This window comes from Amblyraja radiata, chromosome 20 (genome assembly GCF_010909765.2).
Source record: "Amblyraja radiata isolate CabotCenter1 chromosome 20, sAmbRad1.1.pri, whole genome shotgun sequence".
Taxonomy (NCBI): domain Eukaryota; kingdom Metazoa; phylum Chordata; class Chondrichthyes; order Rajiformes; family Rajidae; genus Amblyraja; species Amblyraja radiata.
In genome coordinates, this window is record NC_045975.1 from 37,120,497 (window position 1) to 37,144,553 (window position 24,057).

At 46.5% G+C, this 24,057-nt stretch overlaps 1 protein-coding gene across 9 annotated transcripts in view; it reads left to right on the forward strand.

Moving 5' to 3' along the window:
- Positions 1–24,057, forward strand: part of celf1 (CUGBP Elav-like family member 1) — a 63,920-nt gene that overhangs the window by 12,135 nt on the left and 27,728 nt on the right. For 5 of the 9 annotated variants that reach the window (XM_033038391.1, XM_033038398.1, XM_033038393.1 and 2 more), the window contains exons 3-5: positions 5,636–5,760; positions 18,523–18,710; positions 19,871–19,953. In XM_033038391.1, coding sequence (XP_032894282.1) covers positions 5,690–5,760; positions 18,523–18,710; positions 19,871–19,953 — 342 coding nt within the window. In that variant the 5' untranslated portion in view covers positions 5,636–5,689. Of the gene's footprint in view, positions 1–5,635; positions 5,761–7,849; positions 7,956–18,522; positions 18,711–19,870; positions 19,954–24,057 lie in introns of those variants that run through there. The other 4 variants (XM_033038394.1, XM_033038397.1, XM_033038395.1 and 1 more) reach the window with 2 other exon arrangements.

A 24,057-nucleotide genomic window follows, 5' to 3' on the forward strand; every position in this document is an offset into this window, starting at 1 on the left:
GCCCGCAGGTCACATCCAGCCCATGGTTGGATGGTTTACACCAGGGGTCGGCAACCTACGGCCCCCGGGCCGAATGCGGCCCGTAACCCAAAATCATCCGGCCCGCAGGCGGATTTTTTTTTCCCCCCATAATCATCCGGCCTGCCGAGCGCCCCGAGCAGCGGCCGAGCTCTGGCTGTACCGCATCCTGCGCAAAGCCGCCAGCACGGCAGCGCACCTGCTGTGAACAAGTTTAAGAAAGAACTGCAGATGCTGGAAAAATCAAAGGTAGACAAAAATGCTTGAGAAACTCAGCGGGTGAGACATGCAAGGATTGCATGAGGCTGCCTCACCCGCTGAGTTTCTCCAGCATTTTTGTCTACCTTCTGTGAACACGTGATTTGATGCCTGCCATCCGGGGCGGGATCCATGTGTACACGTGATATATGTGGCCCGCTATCCGTTCACAGACACGCGTCCCGGCCCCTATGCCGAACAAGATGCCCCCTGGTTTACACAAAAGATTGCAGATGCTGGAATCTTGAGTCGAAAAAGTAAACTACTTTAGGAACTCAGCAGATCAGGCAGCATCTATGGGAAGGAAATGGACAGGCAACATGTTGGGTTGGGATCCTTCAGACCGATGGAGTGGCGGAGAGAGAAGTGAGGTGAAAGGATGGGGCACGAACCAGCAAGTGATAGGTGCATTTGGGTGAGGAGGGGTTGATTGGCAGATGTCAGGAAGGGAGAGATGAGTGGAGATAGCAACCAAGGCTGCAGGTGATTAATCCAGAAGACAAATAAAGAACCTGCACTCTCCATCCATTTCCCTCCAAAAATGCTGCCTGACCTGCTTAGTTCCTCCAGTAGTTCGTTTTTTACCCATAGTTGGTTTGATCTACTGCGTACCAGCACTGTGATAAACTGAGCCCACCGTGCTTCCTCTACTAGGACTTGAGTTCAGAGGCAGCTTGACCTCTGATCAGAAAAGCCCCTCGGGACTCTCATTGCCAATGCAGGTCGTGTCCCCAGTAACAGCCTGCACTGCTTCTAAAACTGTCAAAGGACTTTTAATGTCTGACAATACTGTTGCCACTTTCATGAAAATAATCCAAAACTCTTAAAATGTAGACTATTAAAAAGTTAAAAAATAATTCTAAATATCAAAACATTTAAACATGTGGAAACTTTCATAGAATGTGTTCAAACCATGAATTAAAAAAGGTGATTTACTGAAACGTTATTCCCTTGAAACTATTGGTCGAAATCAGTGAAGTCACTGAACCAATACCGGGGTCTGACCTGGCACCTGTTTATGTCTGGATTTCCCAGTGTACCTGTAAGAAATTGGTAGCTGGCCACTGGAGCATTGGGACAGTCAGAACAGCAAGCCCGAGAACTTCTCAGGAAGTTGGTGCCATCTGCATTCATGCTTCTGGCCTGCAGAAGTGATTAGGATTGCAGGGCTGCCAACTCTCACCCATTGAGCATGAGACTCACGCATTTCACAAAATTCTCCTGCTCTAACACTGATCACAGAATTTCTCACGCTCAAAAAAATATTTTTTTTTTAATTAAATAAAAAATAAAGTCACAAATTCAAAATAAAGCAAAAAGTGTTTTAGATGTGAGTAAAAATTATGAGGGGAATATATGTTGAATGTATAGTCCTTTTTCCTGGGATATGTGATTCAAAGCATTGGTTTAAAGCAGGGGTGTTAAACTAGCGGCCTGCGAATGGGTCCAATCCGGCCCGCGGGATGATTTGGGGGGGGGGGAAGTAGTTTAGTTTAAACTAAACGTTCCCGTGCAGATGGTGCGATAGGTGAGCACGGCGGTGGTCCCAGCACCGACCCCTGAGGCACCGCTCACAGCTCCCACCCTCACTGGGGAGGGGTGGAGGGAAACGCTCCCCGGACATCACCAAATCTCCGAATGTCCACTCACACCGGGTGTTGTCGCCACTTCACTGACACACACTCTCACACACAACCTAACACACACTCTCTCACACCCTCCCACACATACAGGCACACATTCTCACACATACATTCTCACACACCCTCACACATACATTCTCACACGCACTCTCTCACACCCCCCCCCCCCACACATACAGGCACACACCCTCACACATACATTCTCACACATACATTCTCACGCACACTCCCTCACGCACACACCCTCACGCACACTCCCTCACGCACACACCCTCACGCACACACCCTCACGCACGCACCCTCACCCACACACCCTCACGCACACTCCCTCACGCACACACCCTCACCCACACTCCCTCACGCACACACCCTCACGCACGCACCCTCACGCACGCACCCTCACGCACACACCCTCACCCACACTCCCTCACGCACACACCCTCACGCACACTCCCTCACGCACACTCCCTCACGCACACACCCTCACGCACACTCCCTCACACACACACCCTCACGCACACACCCTCACGCACACTCCCTCACGCACACTCCCTCACGCACACACCCTCACGCACACTCCCTCACACACACACCCTCACGCACACTCCCTCACGCACACTCCCTCACGCACGCACACTCCCTCACGCACACACCCTCACGCACACTCCCTCACGCACACACACACCCTCACACATACACCCTCACAAACACTTATAAACACACATACACACGCGCGCGCGCACACACACCTACACTCACACTGACACACCCTAAAAATGAGCTGGCAAATGATAGATGGAGACAAAGAGACTGCAGATGCTGGAATCTTGCTCAAAAAACAAAACGCTGGGGGAAGTCAGTGGGTCAGGCAGCATGAATGGAGGGAATGGACAGACAATGTTTCTTTAAGTCCAGACCCTCCTTCAGTCTGAACCTGCAATAGACACACTCTGAAGGATCTTGACCCAAAACATTGTTTCCCTCTCTTGATGCTGCCTGACCTGCTGAATTCCTTGTGTTGTTCTTTGCAAGTGATGGGTGGATCCAAGGCAGGAGGGGTTGATTGGCAGAAGCATTAAGGGCCTGTCACCCCACGACATGTCGGCTGCATGGTCGTGAGCAGTCGCCCAAAGAATCGTACCTTTTTCTGGTCGCTGCAGCATTTTCGGCGACCTGCTGCGACTAAGACGGGTGCCGGCAAGTCGCTGAAAAGATTGTGCAAGTGGGACAGGCCCTTTAGGTGGGGTAGAGAAGGGTGGTGATAGTAACCAAGGCTGGAGATAAATGGAGAAGATAAATGGGTGCAAAGGGTGGAATCTGATATGCCAGAAAGCTGAGGAGTGAAATGTGGAAATGGAGAGAGGGGTAGTAGGAAGACGGGAATAAGAACAAGGAGGTGGGGGGTGTGGGGGGGACAAAATGTGGATTAGGGAGGGGTGGATGATGTGGTGGAGGAGGGTGATAGGAATCGGGTGACGAGCCCGGGGGAATGGAAAGGAGGGTGTGTTGGGGTGGGGGGGGGGGTCGGGATAGATGAGAAGTAGATGTGTTTATCCAAAATTGCAGAATTAAGTGTTTATGCTATTGAATTGTAGGCTACCCAAGTGGAATGAGTGGTGCTGCTATTCCAGTTTACATGTGGCCTCACCCTGGCCCTGGAGGAGGCCGAGGACAGACAGTGCCCTCCAGCTCTTTGTTTTTTTTTGTGACTGATTTAATTTGTTGATTTTAGATACTGTGTAGAATAAGGAGAAATGGATTGAGATCGTTTGACACATGAGTTTTGAAAAAATCTGAAAAATGAAATAAATGTGTTGATTTGTTCCAGGCTCTCAATAAATTTTTGATGTTACCTGTTCTCAGGAGGTTCTAAAGGGTCTGTTGTATTTATCAGAGAAAGAATCGGGGGCTGAGCAGTTTTATCAGTCGGCTCCTGGGCTTTACATAAAGGGTGTGTTCTCAGCAAAGTCAAATAGGAATGTTGCCACCAGAGAGTTGCAAGTATTTGCACATCAGTTGGAACAGACTACTTAATTCTATTAGTAAGAAAATGCTCAGGGCCTTTTTTTCGCAGTGACTGTTTCTGTCATATTTACTACCGCAGTATCACTACATTTCCTCCCAAGCATGGCCTGCTTCCTATATCCTCTCTCTCAACTCTCCCAGTGAGCTACCCATCTGTCACTAACACATGCTCGCTCATATCCCTGAACCACCCTCGCTCTCTTCCTCACCCCGTCAAACCCACTCCACTCAGCACCCCCCGTAAACCAAGCCCCGCTCTCATCCCCATTGCGACACCCCCCCCACTCCTTCCGCACTAGCACTCCCCCGCTGCGACCCCCCCCTCCCCCGCTCAATCTCATCCTCACCCATGACCTCTGACTAAATGCCCCTACCTCCCCCTTCAGACATCCCCCCCCCCCTTCCCCACTGTCGTCGTCGTCCCCCCACACACATAATCTTTTTATGGTACCTGGAGTTTCCATGACTTGAGGAGGACCCAGAGAATCTTTTGCAGTACAGAATGATTTGTAGTTCAGGAATTGCAGCTGTTGTTTTCATTTTAGCCAGGTCCCAAAACATTGCTCTGTTTATGCAAGGATCTGTGTTTTTCGTGATAATGAGTGAGAGTTAAATATTATCTGGTAGTTTTGTGTTAACTCTCTACCTCATTAAAACGTTGCTGTAGGACTCTTTGTACGAGGGGCAAGGCACTATCTTCAGGGTGAGTACCTCTCTCCTTCAGCCCTGCACTGGTCTGGTGGCTGAGATATTTGTACTCTAATCTCTGGTGTGGAACTTGAACCCACAACCTGGAACCGCCACTGAGAGCTACCAGCTGAACCGTGGTTTAGTCATCCTTGTGGGGAATTAAGTCCGTGTCCAGTTCAAGGCTAATATACCCTGAAGCCGAAAAAAGATTCGGTACGCCTTGGCTGCCGAGCTCCTCCAGCAGCTTGGTTTTTTTGCTCAGGTATGGCGTCTGACCAGCACTTTATTTTATTTAGCTACAGAACTTGCTTTCTGCCTCAGATTGTGTGACTATGGCACTCCCCTTCCCCTGCCCCTGTTTGTGGCCAGCCTCAGCTTGTTCGCTCCATTACCTTTGTGCCTTGCCTGTCTGCACCCCCCACCCCCCCCATTCCGTACCTTGCCTGTCCCCACCCCCAACCTCATGGAAATCAACAGAGCACTGCTGATGTCAGACTGACTGACATTAATGGTGGATTAGAGCAACCAGCAGGCTTTCATTCCCAATCATCAAGCGACTGTATCATGATCAATCTGACAGTGGATCTGTCTAACGTTGCATTTTGCTACTGCTTCGGTTGTACATTTTACAAAGACCCTGCTGATTCAGCACTTTCCATTGTGTGTCAGGGTGAGATAGTATTTGCCAGTTTGCCTCCCATTTAATCCAGCTGCTGTCCCAATCTGACTCACTCTGTTCGTTCAGTCTAAACTGTTCCCAGCGTGACTCCCAGATTCTACAAGTCTCCGTTTTACCCCCATCCCCCTGTTCTCCGACACCTGTTGAAGGCAGCAGCTGCTGTTTGGGGGGGTTGAGGTTGCGAGTGTAACACGACTTGAGTGTGAACTGTTTCTGTCGATCCCCCGCAGCACCTGTCCCCATCAGTCTGCAGAGATTTTTTTTTTTTTGTAACCCTTTAAAAAAAAAAAAAGAAAACTTTTTTTGTTTTTATTTTGAGAAGTTGTGGAGCCTTGCAAAGAGAGGCCTTTCTGTGCCCTCAGCCTCACCCAGGAGAATGTCTTCCTTCAAGTTGGACTTCCTGCCGGAGATGATGGTGGATCACTGCACCCTGAGCTCTAACCCTGTGTGAGTAGGGACCACACTGTGCGTGTGGTGGGCAAACTGTGCTGCAGACCTCTCAGCCACATGCTTTGCGAGCTTTCAACCTGTCTTTCTGCCTATCTCTTCACTCGTTGCTCGCCATCTAATGCGCGTGCTTGGAAAGGGTAGCTGCGTTTCGGAGCAAGTGTTGAAGATCAAGTACAAAGGAGTCTGTGCAATTTTAATTTGAGTTTAACTGGTGTGCACATTGCCAGTGCTGATCCATGTGACTGGAATACCCTGCTATGTCTGCTAAGATTGTTGAGAACTGCATCTAATCTCTGCTCTTATCCGTTTGGAAAATATTAGATGGTTTAGTATCGAGACTTTTACTTTGCATCTAACCCATCCAATATAAGAGTGCGTGAGGGAAAATGAGAGTTGTCTTGTGTTGCTGCAAACCTGTCGATGAGGGAATATTAAAGTATGCATGCTTTCTTTTCTAGAATATATAACATGATTTGCCTTGCAACCTCAGACCTGAAAGTTGCAATTCTCCTTCAGCATTCAACCCTTTTGGGTGGAGTGTTTCAAATTTCCACTACTTTGTGTTGTAATATGCTTGATCACTTCACCGTTGCTCTAATCTTCTAGCTCCTGGTTTCCTGATTTCCCTAGCCATATAGTTTATTTGTACCTATCCTGTCGAATTACTCCGTCATTTTAAACCTGCATTTTACAGTTCGTGCAATGATTCTTCCAATTGACATTCTCCCTCACCCTCTCTTTCTCCTCACCCTGGCTTACTCGTTTCTGACCTACCAACTGCTTTTTCATTCTGTAGATTAAAATTGCAGTTATACAGAGTTTAGTTTCACAGTAATGTTTAATGGGAAGAATACAAATGTGATAACATGTTGAGTTTAGCAAGGTAGACTGAGATGTGGGACTGATTGCTGGCATGGTTCTGATGGGCTGAAAGAGTTACTTTTCAATTGCAGTCATTTTTAGAAATAACAGGCAGCAGCTAAATGCAGCAAGTTGTCAAGACCAAATCTTGGTGGCACATGTTGCCTGGGAACTCCCATCTAATCTTCCAGGGGATTTCTTCTATCCAACTGAGTGGTAGATGGAGCCTCGGTTAAATGTGTAACTAAATAATGGGACAATTAATAGAGCAGCATTCTCCTGCTGCTGCTGCCTTCCCAGTGGTGAAGGAACCAGTTGAGGAGTGATCAGATGCAAGGCCAAAGGGACATAGTGTTTGGAGTGGGCTCCAAGCCCAGTTTCTGTGAGGTACTGAAGTAAATAGGATTAGACCCTGGGATTGCCTGGGATTAACTGCTGCTACAATTTTATGGGTAAGGCTTGAGCAAAATTCCAGGAATGAAGAATTTAGTGGATTTTGTCAATGAAGTGAAAATGGCCTGCTTGTTAGATTGCAAGCATTCAGTACCTGGTGTTCCATTTTTAATTGTGTGTACATGTCTTTTGATGCATTCAAAAAAAGGGGGGGGGGGGACACCTGGCCAAGATGTTGCAGATAAAAACTGGATTTGAAGCTGTCCATTTATTTGAAAGCATTGCCCAGAGTGTTGGGACATGCAGTCTGGGATATGTGCTTGCTGTTATGTGGGAGAGAAGAGAATGAGGACAGAATTCAAGAGAACTGATTTATTCTGATATAGGTGCATGGGACTTCAGGAAGGAACCCGGGTCTTAAAACCTGGATCAACTTGACACAAGTAGAGGTGGGGAGCAGGGCAAGAATGGTATTTGAACGATAATCTTGAAGGGGTTAATATGGAGGATCATTTTGAATTGAGCCCTGTTATGAAGGTATAAGCAGGCATTCCATAAATTAGTCCCTGTATAGGGAGGAAGGCTTAAAATTGGACTGAAAATAAGGAGAAATGATTTGTAGGACAGTGTGGAGAATACATATATGCAAGGGCAGTTTGAGATTGAGTAGAAGATGGTGCTGAGGCTCATGAAGGGCATTAAGGTGGATGTCCCAAGGGCCTGATGGGATCTGTCCCAGGTTATTGAGGGAGGCAAGATAGGAGTTTGCTGGGGTCTTGACAAGGATCTTTGCTGTTTCTCAGGCGAGGTCCCGAAGGACTGGAGAGTGACCAATGTTGTCCCATTGTTTAAGAAGGGAAGTAGAAACAATCCAGGGAACGATAGACCTGTGAGCCTCACGTCAGTGGTAGGGAAACTATCAGAGATAATTCTTTGAGGTAGGATTTACTCCGATTTGGATTATTTAAACTTTGTACGTGGCGTGTTGTCTTTGACTAACTTGATTAGGTTTTTTGAGGAGGTGATGAATGAGATTGATTAAGGCATGAAGGTGGATGTGGTATACATGGAATTTAGTAAGGCTTTTGATGGGGTCCCTCATGGTAAGTTGATCCAGAAGATTAAAATGCATGGGATTCACGATGACTTGGACATTCGGATTCAGAACTTTGCTTATTCGTAGAAGACTGGGGATTGTGGTGGAAGGAAGATATTTTGGCTAGAGGTTTGTGACCAGTGGAGTTTAGCAGGGATTTGTGCTGGTGCTCAATAATTCGAGACCTGGACATAAATGTAGATGGGTTGGTGAGTAAGTTTGCTGACAATGCCAACATTGGAGGAGTTGCAGACAGTGAGGAAGACTGTCAGTAGGTACAGTAGGATATAGGAGGTAGACACAAAATGCTGGAGGAACTCAGTGGGTGAGGCAGCATCTATGGAGAGCAGGAATTGGCGATGTTTCGGGTCAGGACCCTTCTTCAGACTGATGTCAGGGGAGGGACAAAGATAGAATGTGGGCGGAGACAGTAAGACTGGTGGGAGCACTGGGAAGGGGGAGGGGATGGAGAGAGAAAGCAAGGGCTATCGAAAGTTAGAGAAGTCTATGTTCATACCGCTGGGGTGTAAACTACCCAAGCAAAATATGAAGGATATAGATCAGCTACAGAAATGGGTGGAGAAATGGCAAGTGTGAGGTGTTGCACTTTGGAAGGGTGAATGTAAGGGGAGTGTATACAGTTAATGGCAAGACCCTTAACAGCATTGATGTGTAGAGGGATCTTGGGGTCCAAGTTCATAGTTCACTGAAGGCGGCAGCACAGTAAATAGGGTGGTAAAGAAGGTGTATGTTATGCTTGCCTTCATTGCTTGGGGCATTGAGTATAAGAGTCAGGCTGTCATGATGCAGCATCTATAAGACTTTGGTTGGACGTCATTTGGAATATTGCATGCAGTTCTGGTCGCAATGCCCCCATTACAGGAGGGATGAGGAGGCTTTGGAGAGGGTGAAGAGGAGGCTTACCAGAATGCTACCTAGATTAGAGGGTTTCAGCTATAAGAATTGGTTGGATAAACTTGGATTGTTTTCGCTTAATGTGGGAGGTTGTGGAGAGACTTGCTAGAAGTATATAAAATTATGAGAGGCATAAATAGTGTAGACAGTCCAAATCATCTCCCCCAGGGTGGAAATGTCCAACACCATAGGGCGCACCTATAAGGTGAGAGGGGGGGAAGTTTATTGGAGGTGTGCAGGGCACATTCTTTTACATATTGAGTAGAAGAGTCATGATGCAGCTCTACAAAACTTTGGTTAGGCTGCATTTGGAGCATGAAACGCATTGTCAGGTGTGGAGGTGGAGGCAGCAGATATGATAGTGGTATTTAAGAGGCTTTTAGATAGGCACGTGGAACTGCAAGGAATAAAGGGCTATGGATCGTGTACAAGCAGATGACATCAGTTCGGCACTGTGGCATCATGTTCGGCACAAATATTGTGGGCCAAAGGGCCTGTTCCTGTGATATTATGTTCTAAGGTGGAGGTCACATTTTAACAATGAATTTGAGCAGAAATCCAGGCAAATGGAAGTGCAAAAATTATTAATGGGAACCTAACAGTGGATTCTGTTTTTGCAACGTGTGAACTGCAGGAAATTAGAATCATGGATAATGAATGCTTTTGCTTTCTAGAAGAATACCATTCTCTCTGAAGAAGGTTCTTGACCCAAAACGTCACTTGTCCATGTTCTCCAGAGATGCTGCTTGACCTGCTGAGTAACTACAGCATTTTGTGTTCTTTTATGTATTAACCAGTACCTTCCAGTTCTTTGTTCACCATTCCCTCTAATGGGTGGTTGTTGTAGGATAGTATATAAACAGTGAGAAGCAAGAACATTGTTATAGTCTGATCATCCCAAAGTATCTGGGAGATGGAAAACAAATGGACTGGAATTTCTGCCATTGAACATGTATTTTTTCCCTGGTGTTGCTGGAAATCAAATTAGAATTATTGATAACAGCAAGTGGCATTCCAGATTAGCATCTGGATATGTGGCACATTCAACATGAGAGAGAGAGTGGCTTACAGCTAAAGGAAAAGGCGCCATTGAGTTAGAGAGGATGGTAGTTTTGAAAAGAATGGAAGCATTGTATAATGAGAGTAGAGCGATTTTGGAAGCAAAGTCCACAATCTTCCCATCTACAATACAAAGTTATGGTAATAAAACAGGAGTTTGTCTTTTGCTTGCATTGAGGTATCTCCTGAGCAGATTGGATTTGACATCAGAAGACTTGCAATGAGTCTCTTGCCCAGAGTAGGGGAATCGAGGACCAGAGGGCATGGGTTTAAGGTGAAGGGGAAAAGATTTACTAGGAATCCGAGCGATAACTATTTCACACAAATGGTGATGGGTGAATGTAACAATCTGCCAGAGTCTGACACCCCACCCTCCATCAGTCTGAAGAAGGGTTTCGGCCAGAAACGTTCCCTATTTCCTTCGCTCCATAAATGCTGCTGCACCCGCTGAGTTTCTCCAGCATTTTTGTCTACCTTCGATTTTCCAGCATCTGCAGTTCCTTCTTAAACAATCTGCCAGAGGAGGTAGTTGAGGTTGGGACTATCCCATTGTTTAAGTACATGGATAGGACAGGTTTGGAGGGATATGGACCAAGTGCAGGCAAATGGGACATTGTTGGCCAGTGTGGGCAAGTTGGGCCGAAGGGCATTCCTACACTGTATGACTCTATGACTCCAGCTGGAAGTCATCTGGCCAGTGGCTCATAGAAATGATTTTAAAAGGTGGGTGTGAAACATTTGGAGTTTGGAAGAACGAGGAGAGGTTTGAATGTCAGGCCAGAAGAGTGCCAGTGGAGAATTGGTCGGAAGGAGACATATTTGAGTTGTAGGGTGAGGTGGGGCACAGGTTGATTTGATCGGGGACTCTTAGTGGCCTTGACAAATTGGCGAGGACCATTCAGGTTGAGTGTGAGATTGACGAAAGCAGCAGAACAACGTGCAGAAGTAGCGCAAGTTGATGTCCCCTAAAATGGGGACATGCAGGGTTGTGAAGTGAATGGCCAAAAATTTAGTAAGAATATCCAAAGACAATAACCAGCGGTTGATAGCTCAAGATTGAAGTGTCTGCAGGGTAAACTTTCATTGAATATAGAGATACTCAGGGCCTCCTGATGTCCCACGTCTTCCCTCTCAAAGCAAAGTTGCCAAGAGGTGAGGGATGCCACTGTTCTCTGGCATTACTAGGTTGATGTGGTGATTGGAAACACTCTCGGCAGGGCGAGGCATTTGGCAATGTAATTAGAAAGTACTTTATAGGCCCTAAAAGACCCAGAGATCAAGGAATGGAAATAGCTGTTGTTTGTCCTCATGATGTTATGTGGAATGGGTCAATTTTGGGAAATCTGCTCTGGTATCAAGACTCACCTCGTGCACTACGACCATTCCCACCTTCATGATGTCTTGCATGCTATTGATAGAGGCTGCAAGTTTGTCCAGGTGGTGGGAGAGGGGGGTGGGGGGCAGACGAACGGGCACAATTTGTTTGGTGGAGAGTCAGAAGGCTTGGCTTAAGGCAGAGTTCAGATAGGTGTGAGGGTTGGGAGAGTGGGAGTAGTAGCCTGGTTCACAGCCAGTCTGCATGTTAAAGTGATTAAATTATTTTCAGTTAGTGTGGAATAGGTGGAGCTCACCTTAATTTGATCATTGTAACCAGACTTGAGACTAGACAGCAGTCTCCCAAGATTAATGCAGTTTGGAGATAGGAGATCCCAGAACAATCCACAAGCCAGAAGGCTCCGGACCAGTTTTACTGTGCATCTTCAAGGCTTGGTTGGAGGCTGGAGACTGAGACACCACAACCACTTAGTGATACTCAAAGCAATGTATCTCACGGTGGGGAGAACTAACAGTGATTGTTAAGTGGGTGGTACTGTTGTGGTATGTACCCTCTAAACTGGCAGTGACCTGATTGTATACCGTGCCTGTGTTCAGCAGGTGTGAAGTGTGGCTGGTTGAGGTGCCAGGTGATACCTGATGCGCTTGTTGTGACTCGATATTGACCTGGTTAAGACAGATAGTGGTGCAAGAGGGCATTACACAGTAAGGATCTGCGGCCTTGGGACAAGATATGACTGAGTCGCAAGCGTTCCAGGGATGTAGTAGAATGTTGTGCCATGTTCCACTGTTAAAAGATTTTTCATGGATTTCAAGCAGACTTGAGTCCATTTTGTCAGTGGAAGGTTTGGGACGGGTTACTGATCACTGTGGCTGCTTTTAGTGGCGCTTGATGCCCAGCGCACCCACACCCCGTTTTCCAGATGTAGTTAGCTCCAGGAGGTGTCCTGTCAGCTGGAGATACGTGTCTGTGCAGAATAGGTCTGTGGCCCTGCCTGTGAAATGCCCTGCAGCTCAATGCTATTGAAGGGCTTTGAACTGCTATGAAAGTCCAATATTGTAAAGTACTATCAATAATTAGAGATTATATTAAAGTAAAAATATCACAAGTTTACTGATGCTTCATTTTTCTTTTGGATCACAACTCCATTCAAAACGTGGGGCTGATGTTTCTATGCTCGTCAGCTCCTCTCTCCAGAACATCAGCCTGTACCACTGGGCTCAGTGGTGAGTCCAGTGGGGGAACAGGAGGTCTGACCACCCGCACAGCTCGGACCTGTGCACCTGTTGGGCAGCCAAGGCGGGCTGAGTTGTGAATGTCTGGCATTGTAAAGCAGGAATCTGCTCTGCTCCTCTCCATAATCCTTCTATCCATAGTGTTGAACCATAACCACGGCAGCTTTGCCTCTGGGAGATGGAGGAGAAGTTGCTGAGTGATAGGTAGGATCCAATCAAAGATCTGGGGCATATTCTGTGGAGTATCCTAGGAATGAGTGCACTGGGTGGAAGGAACCAGGGATTTCCACTAATGGATTGTGATACTCATGGATAGAAATGTAGTGATTGAGTGACTTATCCCAGGATTGATGTGGATGAATGAATCTAGTATCAGTGAATTTGTGCAGAGCAATGTACGGCAGTTCTCAAGGATGCCCATATGGACATGCAGCACTTTGAATATATTGCTCCTGAAGCATGGGTCCCTGGTTGCTGGGATAGAAACAACACAAGTAGCCTGCGTTTTTATGGGCTGGGTCATCTAAACCCCAGTGTCTGTGAAGGAGACTGAGAGTCTCACTTCACTGGCACTGTGACGATCCTGACTCGCTGGTGTAGCAAGGCTCCAACCTCTCCTGACCCTCACATGAACAAACAACTTTCTCTTCCAGCAACCCAGGCTTGGCCAAAACCTTTCAAGGCATCAAGACTGCTGACTGATAGGAGATCTCTTGCTGAAAGAGACTCTGGTCCAGGTAGCCTCCTGATCAAGTGTGGGCAGTTGTGGGGGTTAAAGCATTAAATTGTGCTACATCTGTCGAAATTAAGTAGTTCTGGGCTGTTTTTTAATTGTTATAAACTATAAGGTAAGGTGAATAATCCTTTAACAAGGAAGGTTGTGTCTTTGGGCTCTGTCACTGGCCTTTGTCTTATTCGCCTCTGAAATATTGTAGGGGGATATATTAAGTATGTATCAAATACTACAATACCATATGCAAGTCAGACATTATGATATGACTAGACAGTAATGCTTAAGATAATATTTTCTTCACTATTCCCCACTACTCTCTAATCTATCCATTACAGTGCCCTCCACATTGTTTGGGACAAAGACCCATCATTTATTTATTTGCCTCTGTACTCCACAATTTGAGATTTGTAATAGAAAAAAATCACATGTGGTTAAAGTGCACATTGTCAGATTTTAATAAAGGCCATATTTATGCATTTTGGTTTCACCATGTAGAAATTACAGCAGTGTTTATACATAGTCCCCCCCCCCCCCCCGCCCCCCCCCATTTCAGGACACCATAATGTTTGGGACACAGCAATGTCATGTGAATGAAAGTAGTCATGTTTAGTATTTTGTTGCATATCCTTTGCATGCAATGACTGCTTGAAGTCTGCGATTCATGGACATCACCAGTTGCTGGATGTCTTCTCTGGTGATGCTCTGCCAGGCCTGTGTAGCAGCCATCTTTAGCTTATGCTTGTTTTGGGGGCTAGTCCCCTCCAGTTTTCTCTTCAGCGTATAAAAGGCATGCTCAATTGGGTTCAGATCGGGTGATAGACTTGGCCACTCAAGAATTGACCTTTTTTTAGCCTTGAAAAACTCCTTTGTTGCTTTAGCAGTATGTTTGGGATCATTGTCTTGCTGTAGAATGAACCGCCAACCAATGGGTTTTGAGGCATTTGTTTGAACTTGAGCATGTGGTGTCTATACACTGATGATGAGCCTAGGATGTGTCTATACACTTCAGAATTCATTATGCTACTACCATCAGCAGTTGTATCATCAATGAAGATAAATGAGCCAGTACCTTCAGCAGTCATACATGCCCAGGACATAACACCCCCACCACCGTGTTTCACAGATTAGGTGGTATGCTTTGAATCTTGGGCAGTTCCTTCTCTCCTCCATACTTTGCTCTTGCCATCACTCTGATATAAGTTAATCTTCGTTTCATCTGTCCACAAGACTTTTTTCCAGAACTGTGGTTGCTCTTTTAAGTACTCCTTGGCAAACTGTAACCTGACCATCCTATTTTAGCAGCTAACCAGTGGTTTGTATCTTGCAGTGTAGCCTCTGTATTTCTGTTCATGAGGTTTTCTGTGGACAGGGGTCTTTGACAAATCCACACCTGACTCCTGAAGAGTGTTTCTGATCTGTGGGACAGGTCTTTATTAGAGGGTCTTCTGTCATCAGCTGTGGAGGTCTTCGTTGGCCTGCCAGCCCCTTTGCAATTAGTAAGCTCCCCAGTGCTCTCTTTGGGGGCGTGGTGGGGGCACGGCGAGATGGCTGCCCTGCCAGCAGCATGTTCGTCATTTATACTTTTTGTTTTTTTTAACTATGTCCAAATATTTGTTTTAGTGTCTCTCGGTGTGTCTTGTGTGGGGGGGGGGGGGGGGTGTAAGGGGGAAACCGCTTTCGGTCACCCCCCTCCACGGACTTTTTCCACGTCACCTCCCTCGCAGCCTAACACCACGGATTGGTGCAGCATTTTCCTGAGTCGGGCCCAGAGCTTCAGCAGTGGGCGCAGCGTGGACTTTTTCCGATCGCTGGCCTGCGGACTGTTCAGCCTGAAGCCGCGGTCTGCGGAACATCTAGCCACAGGCGCGGCGTCCGGAGCCTGGGATCCCTCGTTGGGGTTCCCCGGAGGAGAAGAGCTCCCATCCGCGGCCTTCAACATCTTGAAGCCGCGGTCGGCAGAGCTTCTAGCCGCGGGCACGGTATGGACTTACCATCCGGAGCGGGATCCCTCGCCGGGGATCCCTGGAGAAGTGCTCCGACTGCCGGCCTGCGGCCTACATCATCTTGAAGCCGCGGTCTCTGGTAGGGAAGCACCGATTCGTGACTTACCTTCCAGAAGAGATGGCAGCAGCGACGGCGGAGGTTTATGGCCACGACCATGGGGGAACAATGGAGGAGGACTGACTGTACTTTGTGCCTTCCACCACAGTGAAGAATGCTGTGGTGGATGTTTGTGTTAAACTTTATTTTGTACTGTGTGTTCTTTTTGATTGTACCGCTGTTGGCAAGTTCATTTCACTGCACTTTATTGTGTATGTGATGAATAAATCTGATTGATTTATTGATTGCAGCATCATAAAGAAGAAATCAATCAGTTGATTTTGGTAAATCTATGGTTCGACTGATGCCTCTAACGGTTTTATTCTTGTTTCTCAGTCTCATAATGGCTTCTTTGACTTTCATTGGCACAACTTTGGTCCTCATGTTGATAAACAGCAATAAAAGTGTCCAAAGGTGATGGAAAGACTGGAGGAAAGACGGTGCTGAGATTTCTCTTGTACCTGCATGAAGGAGGCATTTAAACACACCTGAACAATTACAAACGCTTGTGATGCCATGTGCCCCAAACATTATGGTGCCCTGAAATGGGGGGACTATGTATAAACACAACTATAATTTCTACATGGTGAAACAAAAAATTATTAAAAATACCCTTTATTAAATCTGACAATGTGTACTATAACCACATGTAATTTTTTTTCTCTTACAATTCTCCAACTGTGGAATACAGAAGAAAATAAATAAATGATGGATCTTTGTCCCAAACATTATGGAGGGCACTGTATGTCTTGGCTGACAATTTCTGTTGAATTCATACTGCTGCAAATTAAAGGGATTGTCAGACAACGTACCAAGTCAAGTGCTTAGAATAACAGATTTTGCCTAAACAGCTTCCATTGGTGCCTTCGCACCTTCCAGTATCACACCACTTCATCATTAGTCTTGCTGTGCGTCATGGGAGCATCTTTAATCCTACTGCGTATTATGGGAATCACAAGCATTATCACAGGCAAAATGTCTATGCAGTTAGTGAAGTACTTAATTTTGCTGGGTTTTAATTTCATGTCAATGGTCAAAATGTACATATATGAATGTAAGTGTATTGTAGTACCTGGTTAAGATTAAAGTGTTGGTGCAAGAGTCCATCCTGAGCCCAATGCATTATAAATCATTCTGTGCATCGCCAGCCAAGCATCCTTGAGATTATGGCCACAGGAGATGGCAGATGTTAGAATCTGGAGCAACAAACAATCTGCTAGAGGGACACTGGTTGAGGAAGCCCTCCCAGACGGAACAGTGAGAGAATTCCTTCGTCCTTATCTTTCATCTCGCTAGCCTCCGCATCCAGAACTTCATCCTTTGACATTTCCGCCAGTTGTGACGTGCTCCCACTGCCAGCCACATCACCCTCACCCCAGCACTTTCCGCTTCCCGCAATGCCATTTTCCGTGACTCTCTCCTCCTCGCCCATCCTTTCCCCTCCCAGGCACTTTCCCCTACAATTGTACAAGGTATCATTCCTGTCTCTACACCACCTCCCTCACCATCATCCAGGCACCTAAACAGCCCTTCCAGTAGAGGCAGATTCACCTGCACCACATTCAACCTCATCTATTACTTTTGATGCTCATAGATGTGGCCTCTTCTATATCGGTGATACAAAACTGAGACTAGACGATCGTGTTTGCTGAACACCAGCGCTCAGCCTGGAGATCCTAGTTGCAAGTCAGTTTAATTCCTCTATCCATTCGTATTCCTCGGTCTACCCCACCGACAGGGTGTAGCAAAAGGCAAACTAGAATAGCACCTCGTGTTCTCCCTGGATAGTTGACAACTTGGCGGTATGAGTATTGAATTCTTCAATTTCAGGTAACCCGCTCGCCCTCTGTCCCTATCTCCTTCTGGTCTGTCCAGGTCCTTTCACGTACCCACTTCTTTTGATCCCCACCATCCTATGCCTAGTTTATTTCCTCTTTCTCACCTATCCCATCTGTTTATCATCCACACACTCTTCCCACTGGTTCCCCCCATGTTCGCATCTGCCAACCTACCTCCATTTGCTGCTTCCTCTATCAAATTCCATCATTACACTCCTTTGTTGCCTCCACCCATCACCTTCATCCTACCTCTAGCCTCATCCTTTCCTCCCCTACCTGACTTCACCATGACAATCGACCTCTTCTCACCTGGATCCACCAATTAGGTCCAACACTCTCCCTCCTCGCCTATCTATACTGGCTACTCTTTCAGTCCAGATGAAGGGTCCCAACCCGAAACGTCAACTGTCTATTTCCCTTCACAGATGCTGCTTGACCCGCTGAGTTTCTTCAGAAGATTGTTTGTTGATCCTTGAGAATGTGTTAGAATATTACACAATAATTAGTGGTTGGAAGAACACCAAACAAATAAGATGAAATGGGAATTTAAGATTTTGTTCAATTTTAACACATTGCACAAATTGTAATTTCACTGTTAACTCTGATAGTACATGTTATCACTTGTCAGTTGTTTTGGCTTTTTCCATATTATTTTGGTCTACATTTGAAGACCCCAATGAAAACACTTATCTTGAATATTTTTTTGAAACAGTGGTATATTTGTTCTCCCACATACCTACATTGGGGACTGGTGTCAGGCCTGGCTGGTAGTTAAAATACAAAAGGGCTGAGGGGGAGGAGGGCATTCATGTGAACAACACCTGTAAGTACCTGAGCGGGCAGGTTATCAGTGATCGAGTGCCGGGGGATTTCTCTCGTTACCCTGCTTAATCCATTCAGCTCAGCAGGTTTGCCCATCGTTACTGAGCAGGCAGGTGAATGTTGCTTCAGATAATCTGGTCCATTAATGTAGCATCAAAAGATGATAAAACGCTGTGCTTGTTTGCTCTGGCCCCATCTCTGGTATCCTTTCCCCTATCTGCTCTGCCGCACTTTCCCGCCTTTACTCCCCTACCTTCTAGCATGCTTGCAGCCACCAGTCTCTGCCCCCTGCACCAGTCTCCCCCCCAGCCTGCTTGCACACCCAATATGACCATTGAACCAATATATGCTGCTGTTTCTCCTTTGTGCAGATCAAAGAAAATGAACGGGTCCCTGGAGCACCCCGACCAGCCCGACATTGACTCCATCAAGATGTTTGTGGGTCAGATTCCAAGGTCCTGGTCAGAAAAGGAGCTGAAGGAACTTTTTGAACAGTATGGTGTTGTGTATGAAATCAATGTACTCCGCGACAGAAGTCAAAACCCCCCTCAGAGTAAAGGTGAGCTGACTGAATTCTCTCCACTTCACTTCCATGTTAACTCCACCAAACCTTCTGTGGCCCAATACAGTTCAGGCCTAGTCTGTGGGTTGCAGGGAAATTCAGTCTTTGGCTTCTGGCTAGCTCAAGTTGTAGAACTGGTTATAGTACAAGCTCCCTTGAAGCAGTGCCATGCCACAGGGCCCCTTGGTTTCTGGAAGCCATGGGGATTTGTGCATCGCAGGCAGATTCTGACCTCTAGCCCTTCTCTGGCACTGGATGGATTGTAAAGAGGCAGTGGGCAGCATGGTTCGAGAGCACAGAGACAGACCTCATGGACCACTCTGTCCATGCCCACCAGTGCCCATCTCTACTCATCCCGTTTACAAGCCTTGGCCATTTGTGTGCTCATTTGGAAAAATTAAGTATGGGAATCTCTGCTTAAACCACCCTTCCAGGAGGAGTTCTAGATTCCAACCATTTCCTGGGTGATAAAAGCTCCTCCCTAGTTTCCCTCTCGACCTCTTCCCCCTTCCCTAAACCAATCCCTCCATTTGGAGATCCCATCTATATTAAGGGTTAATTTTCTTACCAGCTGTGCCCCTCATAATTCTGCATACCTCTTGCAAGGAGAGGTGATAGGGATTGATTGATGGATTGACATTTTATTGTCACATGTACTTGGTAAAATTCTTTGTTTTGCATACAATACACAAGTATGCAAAGAGTTGCCACGCATAGGGCGGTCACTTCTGGCGCCGGGCCCGTCCTTGTTTGCGGCAGCCATTGGCCGAGTCTGGTTTTGATCCTCTCTGCACTCACGGCCAGGTCCGCTCTAGCTCGGCTGCGCAGCGCACACCGGGAGCTCCATTCTGCCGGAGATGGGCGGACATTTCCTGTGTTACATGATGACAGGATGAGCAAGGAAGCAGCTGAGGTGATTGTTACCTGCAGTGCCATCTCAAGTTAAAGTGGAGCAAAGCTGAGTGTTAATAGAAGCGTGCTGCTTTGCTGTGGGTTGAATTGTATGTCAGTACCTGAGGGGGATAGGAAAGTGGAGCAACTCAGAATAGATGAATTCCTTGGCCAAAGTAGATGTGGAGGCATGGGATTTGCTGGCATTTGCCATTCTTTCCATCCTGAGGCAATTCTTGCTGTTTAATTTATGCATTTCTTTCTAGGTTGTTGCTTTGTAACGTTTTATACCCGTAAAGCAGCGCTAGAAGCACAAAATGCCCTTCACAATATGAAGATCTTGCCTGGGGTGAGTACATCGATATTGACTGTCACATTTCAAACGGTCAGGACTAAAAGTATACCTGCGGGAGGGGTGCAGGTTTTAAAATAAAATAGAACTGGCCTGTAGTTAAGTGTTGTCCCAGTGACTTTAGCACAGTTGCTGACGTCACTGTGAAGCATGAAGGATCTGCATTGACATGCGGTTGGAAGCCATTGGGAGAGGCCCAGGGATCAGATCTGCCTGTTGCAGCAGCATGAGTAGCTTGTGCCTTGTGTTCCAGCAACCTTCTTTGTCAGTTATTCACACTGCCAGCTGAGGATTATGCAATGAATTTCTGGACGGTTTTTGTCAAGGTCCCACTTGGCAGAAAAAGTGAAACCCCAAGGGGGGATAGCACATTGAATCCACAGCTAGCTCATTTACAAGGGGGTATGGGTGATGGTGATAGAGTTGTTTTTGTGTCTGGAAGGCTGTTATCAGTGAGGCTTCATGGATCTCTATGCTCAGTCCCTTGCATTTTATAATTAACAATTTAGACAAGTGCAGATGATGAAAAATGTAGCCATGTGTTGCAGCGTTGAGGTGGAAAGCTTCAAAATGCAAAAAATATTTAGACTGTTGAGCGGCACTGAAATTTAATCTAGAGAATTGGGAGGTTATGAAGCAGCTTTAAAGTTAAAGCCAGTGAATAAACAGTCTGCTTGGGGAAATTTAGTGGCTCAGACAACATCTCAGGAGGGAAATGGACAGAGGATGTTTTCGGGTCAAGACCCCCTTCATTGGGATTGAAAGAGTAGAGAGGTCAGTATAAAGAGGTTGGGGAGAAAGTGGGGAAATGGGTTAGCAAGGAATAGGTGGATCCAGGAGAGGTGTGGTTGAATGGCAAGTGAGGTCAGGTTGGGAGGTGGTACCTGTGGGCAACAAAGAGCCGCAGATTATTTAATTTGATGGGAATGGAAGTTGAAGGAACTAAGGGAGGGTCGATGGGAACAGAGTGGGTCATGGTCAGATGAGTGGGTGGGGGGGGGGAGTGAAAGGAGCAGGGTGAAGGGGCTTGTGGGGGGAGGGGGGGGGGGGGAGTGAAAGGAGCAGGGTGAAGGGGCTTTTGGGGGAGGGGGGGTGGGGGAGTGAAAGGAGCAGGGTGAAGGGGCTTTTGGGGGGAGGAGGGTGGGGGAATGAAAGGAGCACATGTGTGGGAGGACCCGAGTAGATCAGAAGGAGAGGAAAGGATTTGAGAGTGAGCAGGTTACCTGTAATTGGAGAATGAGGTGCCATCAGTTTTCTAGACTACCCAGGAGAATGAGGTGTAGTTGATGTGGTTTGTGTTTGATTTGCTCTGCAGTAGAGGAGGCTGAGGACTGACAGATTGCTATGGGAACACTAGAGAAGAGAGAATTTGTAATGTGGAATAAGGAATGGCAAAGAATTTAAAGATTTTTTTTTGTCTGCCTTCACAAAAGAAGGTGGAGCAACCTTGCTAGAGAACCCAGAGTCTGGTGAAACGATTAACAGAAGGAAATTAGTGGGAAGGGACTGCAAATGCTGGTTTACACCGAAGATAGACCCAAAATGCTGAGATAACTCAGCGGGACAGGCAGCATCTCTGGGGAGAAGGAATGGGTGACGAAGGGTCTCGTCCCGAAACGTCACCCATTCCTTCTCTCCGGAGATGCTGCCTGTCCCGCTGAGTTACTCCAGCATTTTGTGTCTTATCTTTGAAGGAAAGTAGCATTAGTTGAACAAAGTTGGTGATTCTTCAAGCCATTGCATGCAAAGAACCCCACAATCCACTTCCCAGAGTTCTGAGGTTGAGTGTTCACTGGCAGGGAAAATGCTACAATCTATACAAGGATGTAAAAACAAAACATCTGGAAAAGAAGAATAGCGTTGAACAGAGTCATCAAGACTCATAAGAGGAAAATAACAATTATAGTATCAATATTTTAATTCTTATTTCCATGTGCCATGTGGAAGGAGACATTCAGCCTTCACCGATGCTGGATCTCAAGAGAATCCTAATCCATTAAACATGATACACTTTTGTACACAAAACAGGAAAGCAGGAAAACATTTAGTAAAGGTGACAGATTGCAAAAGTTGATGTTGAAAGAGACCTCTGTGTGCTGGCACACGTCACTGAAGGCTCGTGTAGGTGCACAAACAACTAGGAAGGCCCGTGGTATATTGACCCTTATCATGAGAAAGAGTACATAATAAAGATGTCTTACTGAAATTATACATGGCTTTGAAGAAATGACACCTGGAGTACGATGTACAGCTTGGATGACATTCAAGAATGTACTTCCTATAGAGAGAGTGCAGAGAAGTTCCATCACACAGTCCTGAGATGGTGGATTTGCTAATTATGAAGAGATCAAATAGATTGGGACTGTCCAGAGAAGAATTTGAGATCTCGTTGATATTTACAAGATTTCCCCTCCTTGGCCAGCTGTCTACTACTGTTTTTTTATTGTCTTCTACCATTCTATTGTCTTACATAATGTGCCCATTGGATAAGATCAGTTTATGTGCATCGGTTATGTTGAGCTCCCTTGTATGTTATTCATCACACTAGTCTAATTGACCAGCCCTGGCCGACACTGAATGCTCAAGCCCTCCCCTTGCCATTGCGTTTCCAGCATGCAAGTTAACATGGTTCTGAGCTGGGAGATTCACGGCAGACGTTTCTAAGTCAAGTGCGACTTCTAAGGGCAGATCTACTACCTGGAAACCCACCACATATTGACTTACAACCTGCCATATCTACCCTTGTGGATACTGAAAGATAACTAGGCTTAGGCTTTACTTGCACACAAGCTCTAAGTGCTGAAATAAGGAACAGCATTTAAAATAGAATTCAAGCATACACAATTACAACTATTAAAGACAGAGGAGATCCTCTTGCTTCCTTTGCACTGATATTGTTCTCTCATCAAGTTCACAACTTCCTTTTCCATTGACGTGGTATTCAGTTCACTTTATTACCTCTGGTTCCTCTTCGCTCTAGAAATAGAATTGAGAAGGTCAGTAGTAGATGGTGAAAAGTGCAAATGTTGTAGATGAAATGCAAAGCAAAAGAGTGAAACAATACATTTTGATTGATTTGACCACAGTAACATAATCCATGAATGATGCAATTCTCAGAGATACCTCTGGGCAGTAACTGAACAAATCTCAAATGTGAGCAGTGCTTCAGGTGGTGTATCAAGGCTGTTTTGGTCTAGACTGCTTGATAAGGCTAGGGAGTTGATGAGGGGAGGAAAGCGGTGGAATTGTGCAGGGAGAGGCCAGGCATGAGGTAACGGCATAAATAATAGTGTGAGACTAGACCAAGTGGGACCCCCTGTCACAGGGAGGCCTGGTCCCCCAATGCAACCCGTTCCCCCAACGCAATATTCCACCACTCACCCATAGCCCCCAACTGTGCAGGTGCGGCTGAGGGATTCCCATTGTGAAGCCATAGATTCCCTCGCCATCACGCAACCCTTCCCCAACTGCACCTCGCCATCACTCTTCCTACCCCTATCCTCCTCCATTCCCCTGCATCCCCAGCACTCCCACCCCCTCCTCTTCACCCTCCCTCTTCTTTCCCCTGTCCTCCTCCCCTCCCCCACTCCCTCCCTCACCTCTCCCTCCCTCACCTCTCCCTTCCTCTCCTGTCCCCTACACTCAGTCACTCCCCCCTTCCTCCATAACCCCTCTCTCCTTCCTACCCTCCTCTCCCTCAACCCCCCCCCCCCTCCTCTCCCTCAGTCCCCCCAGCCTCCCTCCTCACCTCCCCAGGCAACATTTAGTTGGAATTAGTGGTGAGTAGCAGAGATATTTTGTACATGAACAATTGAATGTGAAGGCAATAAAGAAGAACCCCCATCACCCTGCTCGTGTATTCACTTCCCTTGAACCTTCTTGTCCCGATTTGTCTTTACCTTGTTGTGCGAGTGCCCTGGAAAGACCATCTGGATTTCATGGTTGTGCAGTGACATTATTAAATGAAATAGAATCTAGTCAAATTATCATTCTGGAAGGTTGTTTAAGAAGGAACTGCAGATGCTGGAAAATCGAAGGTAGACAAAAATGCCGGAGAACCTCAGCGGGTGAGACTGCATCTATGGAGCGAAGGAAATAGGC